This window comes from Trachemys scripta, chromosome 4 (assembly GCF_013100865.1).
Source record: "Trachemys scripta elegans isolate TJP31775 chromosome 4, CAS_Tse_1.0, whole genome shotgun sequence".
Taxonomy (NCBI): Eukaryota; Metazoa; Chordata; order Testudines; family Emydidae; genus Trachemys; species Trachemys scripta.
Window position 1 is genome coordinate 97,472,560 of NC_048301.1, and position 10,645 is coordinate 97,483,204.

General features: G+C 43.3%; 1 protein-coding gene and 1 long non-coding RNA gene across 5 annotated transcripts in view; one reads left to right on the plus strand and one right to left on the minus strand.

The window, feature by feature from the left end:
• Positions 1 to 3,069, minus strand: part of SWAP70 (switching B cell complex subunit SWAP70) — a 53,190-nt gene extending 50,121 nt beyond the window's left edge. The window contains exon 1 of the mRNA XM_034770036.1: positions 2,885 to 3,069. Coding sequence (XP_034625927.1) covers positions 2,885 to 2,983 — 99 coding nt within the window. The 5' untranslated portion in view covers positions 2,984 to 3,069. The remainder of the gene's footprint in view (positions 1 to 2,884) is intronic.
• LOC117877189 overlaps positions 1 to 10,645 on the plus strand; it is a 240,668-nt gene that overhangs the window by 138,034 nt on the left and 91,989 nt on the right. The gene's annotated exons all lie outside the window — the stretch shown is intronic.

The following is a 10,645-nucleotide window of genomic DNA, read 5'->3' on the forward strand; positions in this document are numbered from 1 at the left end:
AAGCATCATAAATGTTTACAATTTTTGTTGATGTTTAAAAGAATGGGGTAATCAATATAACTGCAGAAATACTAGAAAATATTGGTCAAATAAATCAATGCACAATACTTTAAAATACAAAAGAAGGCTGATTTTGCTTAAATTAATCAGTAGCACCCATATAGTGTGGCTGTTCCCCATATCATCCCCACTCACTCCTAGGGTCTTTACCTGTTGGCTGTACAGTTATCATGTACAAAGGAATTAAGTAATTAAGAGAAAAGGGATAAGGGACATCTCACACACTGCCTCTGTCCTGATGGGTCCCAGTTTTTCCCAGGGGCTTGACTCCTCTTCAAATGATGCAGAGGAGGAAGAAAGGACCCACATACCTGTCTCTATCACTTTCTATTTCCATTAAATTAAGACCAGTGCAGAAAATAAATCCCTTCGAAATTGGGCCTCTGCTGCCAGGGCCAGCTCCAGACACCAGCTTAACAAGCAGGTGCTTGGGGCGGCCAAAGGAGAGGGGCGGCACCTGCGGTAATTTGGGGGCGGCAGGTAGCTCACTCCCTCTAGGAGAGAAGGACCTGCCGCTGAACTGCGGCCTCCGATCGCGGTTTTTGGTTTTTTTTGCTTGGGGCGGCAGAAATGCTGGAGCCGGCCCTGTCTGCTGCATAAAACACATTCATTCTTATACTGGATTATTTTTATGTTTGTACTGTCTTGAAAAAATAATAAAATGTCTCTTTTGTGGAGCAAACAGACCAGCTGGGAAAAGAAATTAGAACATGAGTTCTTCAGAAATGGTGGTGTAATCCACTTGCAATCAAAACAGCAGATCAATGCTATGCTCCTATCATCTAGAGCAGTGTTTCCCAAACTTGGCACGCCGCTTTTATAGGGAAAGCCGCTGGCGGGCCAGGCCGGTTTGTTTACCTGCCCCGTCCACAGGTCCAGCCAATCGCAGCTCCCAATGGCCAGTACGTCCCTCGGCCCACGCCACTTCCAGCAGCTCCTATTGGCCTGGAACAGTGAACCGTGGCCAGACCTGCGGATGGGGCAGGTAAACAAACCGGCACGGCCCGCCCGGGGCTTTCCCTACTCAATCAGCGTCCCAAGTTTGGGAAACACTGATCTAGAGAATTACTAAAATTATTATTTAAAAAAAAATTATTCCAGAAGTATTACAAATACCAAAAAGGTTAGGAAAATCTTGTGTGTGGTTGAGGGGTAACACAGCAGAGAATTAAAGTTAGCTTAAGCCACAGCAAACACGCGGACACACTAAGGTAAAACTCTAAAGCGTCAACCTTTCCTCATACCCTCAAGGCACGGTAATTACAGTAATGGGGAACAATTACTACAAAACCCTAAATAAACAGGGACTGCACAGAACCTGCAAATCAAGAGAGAACATAGCAGGGTGTGGTAGGGTGGCAGGAAAACAAACAAGATTTTTTTTTAAAAATGAGAGCCTTGATAAATTAGAATGTTTGTACTCCCAACCTACTCAAGCTGACTGTGGGTTTCCCACTGTACTAAGGACAGTCTGTCCTTCAGAAGAGAGACAGTCCTCATGTTTTCTCCAGGGACTACAGAGGTTACAGTTGACCTGGTGATCAATACAATGATCTACTGTCTGAAATGCCAACAGGTGTAGAGTCCTATTTGAAACGTGTATTTAGGCAGATTCTTCCCATTATTCCCAGCCAAAGATAGTCCTATGAAAAATGGCCAGAATGGAATCAGATTCCACAAGCTGTGCGAGTTCTATTAAGTACAAACACTTCAGAGCATAAACTGGAAAAGAATCACATAGTTGGAGCCTCTTGACTACTTCTCCTGTTTACACTCAAGTAAGAGAGTGCTGTAAAACCTCATTCTCCCTTTGGCAGACTCTAAATTCCACTTGAATGGGGTCAATTCCTTTGTTTGGGACCTTGCATTTAGTCTACAAGACAGCCATGCAGAAAAGGGTACTCAAGGCAAATGACTGGAAGGATGGGTTTGTGTAAGCGCACCTACAGGCCAGAAATCAAATAAGCGTCAGCACCCTCCATGACAAGAGAACTGCTTTAACTTCAGGACCCACTTGTATACATATGTAACAGCTCGAGACCCAGGGCACTGCACATCAAATAAGGGAACAGCACTGGAGAAAAAAAAATGAATTTGTGGCCTATGCAGCACTTCAAACAATCTCGAAAGGGCTCTGCTCTACCCTTGTTTGCCCAGTGAACATGATGGGATCTGGATGGCTCACAGAGAAGATGGTGACATAGGGGGTGCATATTTTGCACCAATAGCTTTATTCCCAGGGGTCCCCAGTGACTTTACAGAGTTATATGGTGGCAAAGATGGACACCAAAGTACTATCTCCAGGACAGACAAAGTGTGTGTACCGACAGAAGATTTTCAGACCCTCCCAGTGTTCAAAAGTCAACCCTACAATTTTGGGGCCATCCCAAGAGAGTGTCAATGTGTCTGACGCTGTCCTGACCGGGGTATCCAGCAGTACCACAATGGAGTGGTATCACAAAGCACCAAGCCTCCTAGAGACAACTGTCCCAGGGCTTTGCGGAAGGTTCACAGGCTCCGGCTCTCCACCCCCACCCCTGTGAAGAGCAGGAACAAAAGACAGGCTGCTGATTTTGCTTCCCCAGCAGCAGCAACCCTGGGATGGTCACAAGCTGCTTCCTTCCTCTTGCTCTCTCTTGGCGGGGGGGAGAGAGAGAGAAGGAAGGAATCACAGTCGGGAGGCCCCGGGGCAAGAACCAGCAAAGCCCCTGTTTCTGCCCCGTGCACGGGGCCTCTCGCCAGTAGCAGCTCTGCGCCCGGGGTGGGGCGGAGGACACTTGCCCCCCAGACCAGCTGGGGTCTCCAGGCTCCCTCCCGCACTTGCCTTGAGCTGGGACTTGGAGACCTTGCCGCTCCGGTCCAGGTCCAGGGCGGTGAAGGCATGCCAGATGGTCTTAAGCAGCTCCTCTTTCAGCCCCCCCATGGCCAGCTGCGCCCCAGCCGCACGCTCCGCTAGCTCCAGCAGCGCTGCGCTCCAGCCGCCCTGTCCCCTGCTGCAGCTCGCATCACCCCACCCCTCTCCGCCGCCGGCAGCCAACCAGGCGCGGGGCAGGGCTGCGCCCTCCGAGGCAGTAGGAAGTGACTGAGCCCTGGGCAGCCGCGGGCTGAGGATCATGTGCGCCCCTCTTCACCTCTCACTGACCCCTCGCGTAAAGTAGCCCCGAGTTGGGCCAGCCCCTGCTCCCAGCACCCCTCCCCCGGCAGCGGGCTGGAACCGGCCCCCGAAAGGCGAAATCCCCCCTGGCCCTCCTCACCCTGCCCTCCAGGGAGCCTGAGCTGCCCTGCAGGGCCGCATGGCAGGCTCAGGCCCCACGGTAATTATCACAGTGAAACGTGAGACCCCGATCCTGGCAACGCTCCGCGCAGGGGCAATGTGCGGGGAGTGACGCTGTCCCGGGGCAGAAGTGGTTGCAGGCTCAGGGCCTTGTTTTCTGTAATGTCTTTAAAACGAAACATGTAGCCCCAAAATGCTTTACAGGGTCAAACACTGACCCCTCCTAGGGCACAAGTACCTGCATTGCAGGTACTCTGCCTTGTCCCCTGGGACTGGTAGTGGGTACCTTAGTGAGGTGTTCTAGTGCCCTCCCTTCATGCCCTCTGCAGCACATACAAGCATGGATACTGTGTGCATGCATATAGCAGTATTTTAAAATGTTCTTTCTAGCTTATAGAAGACAGCACATTTTGAGGCTAAGAATTAAAAATTGTACAAGGCAACCCTGCCCCAGGCCGTTGCCTCAGACATCTTCACTTGGTCACCTAAGGTAAGGAGTCCCTTCTCCACAGAAGGGACTCATTACCCTTACTCACCTAGTCCACTTGCTCCAACAAAACACCTGATCCAATGTGTGTAACTGTTAGCAGCTGAGTAGGATTTTTCACAAGAGTAAATTTAAGCATATGTGGAAGTGTTTTTAGGAGTAAGGCCTTCAAGCTAATAAGGGGAAATCTAATAATTTTGTGGTCTGACTCTCAGGAATTTTTTTATGTTTTTAAATGAGTGTTACCAGTGGAATTTAAAAATAAATCATGCTAATGTTAGTACTGGGATCCCTCTATCAAAACTGATGAGCACCTAATGCTCTGTCTCAAATTGGCCTTATACAGATTTCAGAGCATCTCCAACAGGCAACTCCCTCTCCTAAGTTACTATTTTAAAACTGATGATTCCACATGTCTTTGTCTGACCTTTACATACACACTAACTCTATAGGGCATGCAACTTTTGAGTGGTCTTTGAAAATGGGCTTGAGTGGCATTTGAAATGAGATTGAGAATCAGTGAGAAATATGGTGGCAGTTTTTGGATTGATAACAGTGATATTGTCTGAGGAAGCCAGTGGTAAATGGAGTATAAGGCGGGGACAGTAGAAAGAGACAAAATCAGCGAGGTAGGCTGAAATAAATCTATTGGTGGTTTTAAAATAAGGACATTTTTTACATGGATCCTGAAATAAACAAGAAACCAATAGTATTGTTTGATGTTCACATTTTTTTTATGTCTGGGAAGGGAGAGGTATCAGCATTCTGCACTTGCTGGCATCTGGAGAGACTGGATTTGCAGACGCTAAAGAGAAGAGGGTTGCAATAATCCTGGCAAGAGGAAATGAAGGCATGGATGGAGATGAAGCTCTGTGGCAACAATGCAGTGTTGTTTGAGGGGATGACAGGCAGAACTGCAAATAAAGAAGGATAAGGCATGCTGAGAGTCTGGAATAATGCCAAGGTATAGACAGCTGAGACAAAGTGTGAGTCAAGGAAGAAGGCAGAAGTTCTATTTATTTTCTTCAAAGGGGTAGGGGAAAGCATTATTATATAATTTCTGTGAACTCATTTATTATGTTTATCCATTTGTTACATTGTGGCTATGCATGAGTGTCTTTAAGGAACCCTCTCTAATGGCACTTTGCCTCTGCCAAATATTTACACAATGAACCACTTTCTTTGCTGGAAATTGATGTACGCAGCTGAGAACATTCTCACAGAAATAAATAAATAACTTAGATATAGTGTATTTCATTCCAAAGGCTCTAAAACCACTTAATAAACTGAAATACAAACTGTAAATAGGGCTCATGCTATTGCTTTTCCCACAGCTGAAATGCAGCTACTTCTGGGGCAGAACTGACACTGAATCTTCTCCCATGAAGTCAGGGAAAAGATCTACAATGGGAGCAGTTTTGTTCTTGTAAAAAAGCTCATTGTGCCAAAGAAATTTACTCCATGTCTTATAAAACAAGGTATGTGTGGATCACAGGATGCTGGCAGGGGTGGCATTGCTGTATGTTGCAATCTGCCAGCACATCCAGAATGGACCCTGCTGACAAACAGTCACAGGGTATCAAATCTCAAGCGAGTAATCCTAACACTACTAGTTCTAATTTACTTCTGACAGATACTTGAGAAAGCCTGTCTCTTTTTTCATGCCAATAAAGTATAATTGAATTTGAAGATATAGAAGTTGGAGATAGAAAAGATGTACATCTGTGTGCCTACCCCTTCCTGTGCAAGTGTGCCAAAGACATGAGACGTATCATATCAAACCGAAAATGTACTTGATTTTTGACAAAAAGATGAACTTTTGTGAAATATACATGCAATAAAAACAAAGCTGTAGAGGAATATGCTTCCTGTCCAATCCGATATGAAGATATTTATGTCGATAATCCTGTCATCACCAACATAAAAAAACAATTGGAGATGACAAAACTTGCAAGTTGTGCAGTGCCATTATTTTTCCAGTGTAATCTGAGGAATCAATTCTAATGTAACTGAAGTTAATGGCAAAACTCCCACTGACTTTCATGGAGCAGGAGCAGGCTTTTTCTTTCCTTAATGATGTTTTAAAATCAGTTTAAGAATATGTGAACAAAAAAGGTACTGACGCTGAGGTGTTATGTTGCCATCATTAGACAAAACATGAAATTCATACTTGTTTTACTGATCATTTCACAAAGCTCAAAGTAATGTTCCCAGATTCAGTTTATGCAAAAAGAATTTTCCAATGAAAGAACAAAAGCTATGTGCATCGTCAGTACAGATGAAAGCAATGTCACTAATGATACCAAGATCTGCATAATTAATCTGTATACTTTTTAAAAGGCAAGAGTTATAAGGTCCCTTCTGACTTTAAAGTCTATGAATGCTATATTCAGCAAGGTAAAAGAAGTATCAGCCGTACGGTGTATTTTTCTACTGTGCAGTTGAGTCTGTTATCAAAGCCAACAAATAATTTTTGGTTGGCTCATGATACGAAAAGTAGAACAAAATGAAAGGAGGAATGTCACATCAGAGCTGGATGAATATTGCACACAAATTGTCACAAATGCTCACTTGAATTTAAAAGTGACCTTGGTTTATTTGTACGCATGCCACTACTGTGTTGAATTCCTGCACCTATTCCAGTAATTGAGGATTAGAGAGACAAGATGGGTGAGGTAATATTTTTTACTGGACCAACTTCTGTTGGTGAGAGAGACAAGCTTTCAAGCCACACAGAGCTTGTCCTCAGATGGAGGATCTCTCATAAAAATGCTCATTCAAACTAAAGGAAGCACAAGCTGGAATATTCTCAACAGTGGCACATTTTTTATGGGACATGACACTGCAGCAGGGAGGTATAATTCCCAGCTTGGTTAGACTTACATGTGCTAGCTCTAATCACAATGGAGAGCAAACTGTCAGAGTCCAGATCAGGGGTGGGCAAATTGTATGCAGGGCCATGAATGTAGGGCTGGGGCAGGGGGTTGGGGTGCGGGAGGGAGTGCGAGGTGTGGGAGAGGGTGTGGTGTGCAGGAAGGGGCTTGGGTGCAGGAGGGGGCTCAGGGAAGGGATTGGGGTATAGGAGGGGTCTCAGGGCAGGGGATTAGGGTGCGGGAGCAGGAGGGGTTTGGGTGCAGGCTCTGGCCTGGTGCCACTTACCTTGAGCAGCTCCAGGGTGGCAGCAGCACTCAGCAGGGCTAAGGCAGGCTCCCTGCCTGCCCTGGCCCCACGCCACTCCTGGAAGTGGCCAGAATGTCCAGCAGTGGCTCCTGAGGGTGAGGTGGGGCAGGTGGCTCTGCCACGTGCTGCCCTCGCTTGCGGGTACCACCCTCGAAGCTCCCATTGGCTGCGGTTCCCCGTTCCCGGCCAGTGGGAGCTGCAGGGGGCGGTGCCTGCAGGTGAGGGGAGCACACAGAGGCCTCTGGCCCCCTTCTCCCAGGGGCCACAGGGACATGGTGCTGGCCACTTCCGGGAGCAGCATGGGACCAGGGCAGGCATGGAGCCTGCCTTTGCCAGCCCCGTAGCTCAGCGGGGCTGGCAATCCTGCGGGCTGGATTGAAAGCCCTGATGGGCCGGATCCATCCCATGGGCCATAGTTTGCCCTCCCCTGGTCTAGATACACCATGTGGATTTGAGAAGATAATTTTGTCCTTCAATAGCTTTGCAGTTTAAAAGCAAGGTAGAGTTTAATGTTTTGCTGTTTTTTTAACTAAATAGAGATGCAATGGTCTCTCTTTTTGTTACATGGTAAATGATGCAGGGGTTAACATAGAATACCTTCAAAAAGCAATACAAAACATTTTTTGTTTGTTTGTTTGCAATAACTTTTTTGCTTATTTTATCCAAGGTCTTGGAATCCACAAATTCTGGTGATTAGGCTCTGCCCCCAGGATGGATGGATCACTAGTGTGAACTTCTTTATGAAGCTCAATAGGTGTTAACGCTAATGGTTAATTTAATTATGACAATTTAAATACCAACACTGTTAATTGCTGATGGTATCAGAAGCATCTAGTAACTAGATTCTAGTTAATGTATTTCTCCAGTGTACCTGAGCATAGCTGTTCTACTTATTTAAACAGGAATCAAGCTGCAAATTTTGTATATGCAAATAGTCTACTGAATAATCTTAACTGGATAGTTGATAATGCACACAGGTAAATATGAGGTTTACAGTGCCATCAGCTAAAATAGGTTAGACTCCCACAGTGTGGATTTTGTGAAGTTTTGTCAATGACCCATGAGGAGCAGTCAAGCCAGATCAATGAATAATCTAACAAATATATCTACTGAATTACTCTACTTCAGTATTACTGTCACACCTGGTATTAAAATATAAAAATGGCTCTAAGTTATTGTGAGCATAGCTCTGCTCTTGTGTTTCCCAATTTCCTCACCAGGATTTTACGCCCATTGCAACCTTCCCCTTCATCTAATCTGTATTTATAGTATTGTGCTATATGTTTAATTTGAAATGTGGGTTGCCTTGTCTAAATTAGACTGGAATCTCCTCATGGCATGAACTTTATCTTTTTACATGTTTTGCACAAAGGTGAGTTAATTTTTGGCATCGTATATATAAAACAAACAATATAATAAAAAATGAAATAATAATAATATCCCCAGAGAAAGTCAGTTTATAGAAAATCTTTGCAGGCTGTGCCAAAATATTGTATTGGCTTCTTTGTCCCTGATTGTAACCTAAAGAGGCCCTGATCCAGCAAAGCATTTGAGCAAATCTTTAGCATTAAGAACATAAATAGCCCCATTGAATGGGACTTCTCATATGATTACTTTTAAGCACGTTTGAGTGCTTTGCTGTATTGGGCCATAGCATATTTAAGGTTTTGTCTGCACAAACTTGCACCAGTTTAACTAAAGGTGTATTTTAAATCCATTTATTAAACTGGTACAAGATTGTGTCTGGATGCACTACTTTCAGGTTGAGTGGTTTACTTCAATTTAACTTTATCACTTTTTTATAGGATTGAACTAAGACACTCTTAAAATTAAATTAGTATGTCTTGACCCAATCTTGCACCAGTTTAATAAAATACATTTAGTTAAAAGAGTGTAAGTTTGTAGTAGAGAAAGTCTTATTTAGACACATTTTCAAAAGAGGCCTCTAAAATTGCAAGGGCCCTTTTTGCTTTTAAATCTTTGTCACACTAAAACCCCAATTTGTGAGTAAATAGATTACTTAGGTTTGGCTCATGCAAATTCAGTTTGAGCTCACTAATCTGAGTTGGTGCACCCAAAAATCTAGATGTCAAAATTGTAGAGGTAAGATTGAAGCCCATTTGACAGTGTCTAAAGTGCCACATGCAAACAATTAAAAATAATAATCATTTTGGTCCACAAACTAATCTGCTGTTATAATGTTATGTATGTGATAAGCTCTGTGACAGTGGTGACATTATACAGATGGTACCTTTCTGAATTCTGAGGACTTTTTTAAAAATTGTGTTTATTCTGAACAAGATTGCTCGTGGTGTTTAAAAATGGGACGGGGTAGAGGGGCACAGGGAGGGAAAATTGGCTCATTGTCTCTTACAGTGACTCAGACTTTCAGGAGGAAGCTCTGACTAGACCCTGCTGAGCTCAGCCATAGGAGGTCACAATTACTTTGTTTTAGAAGCTTAATTACTCTTTGTTTAACCAAATAATAAATATTTGTCAGGCAGCCCCCAGCCGGAAGACACACTATACAGTTAAAATTGTCACTGTTTATTTATTGGCATTGGCTGCTTAGATTGCCATCAAGGAAAGAATTCAGACACTCCAACAACTCAGAGTCCCAGACCCATATGACCATACACAACCTTCTCAAACTCGTAACTGCCTCAGCTCTGCTTCCTCCTCTCTCCACAACAGAAATAAAATGAAACATGCAAGACTTTGAGATTAGGTGTCATTGTAGCTTTCATTTGAATCAGGAAACAATTTGTGTGTTTAATTTAATATGCACAATATCAGAGGAATAGGACATTAAATTAATTAGAAGAGGTAAATTTTCCCCAGTAAATTTAGGGGAATAAGCTTCACTGGGTACAAGACCTTTATACTAGGGCTGTCAATTAATCGCAGTCAAAAAAATTAATCGCGATTAATCACACTGTTAAATAATAGAATACCAATTGAAATTTATTAAGTATTTTTGGATGTTTTTCTACATTTTCATATATATTGATTTCTATTACAACACAGAATACAAAAAGAACAGGAGTACTTGTGGCACCTTAGAGACTAACAAATTTATTAGTCTCTAAGGTGCCACAAGTACTCCTGTTCTTTTTGTATTCTGTGTTGTAATAGAAATCAATATATACCAAAATGTAGAAAAACATCCAAAAATACTTAATAAATTTCAATTGGTATTCTATTGTTTAACAGTGCAATTAAAACTGCGATTAATTGCAATTAATTTCTTTAATCGTGATTAATTTTTTTAGTTAATAGCGTGAATTAACTGTGATTAATTGACAGCACTCATAAAAACCTATTATTCAAGATGTTTTTTCTCAATAAATCTTCAACTTATAGATTTCACCAGCAAGATGAGAACTTGTATGCATCCACACCTTTGTACAAATGCAATACTAATAATTGTGTAAATATCAAGATTTGTGTGCACAAAAATAGGATTTGTAAATTAAGAGCAATAACCACATCGCATCTTTAAGCCGCGGGTGAGGTGATTTGGCTGCCTGGTCGAATGAAGGGAACAGTGCTTTATGGCTGGGGAGGGGAGAGAAAGAGGTCAAACTGCTGTAAAAGGGGAAAGGGGTGACACGGCCTCATCCCCGGAACTGGATGGGCCTAAG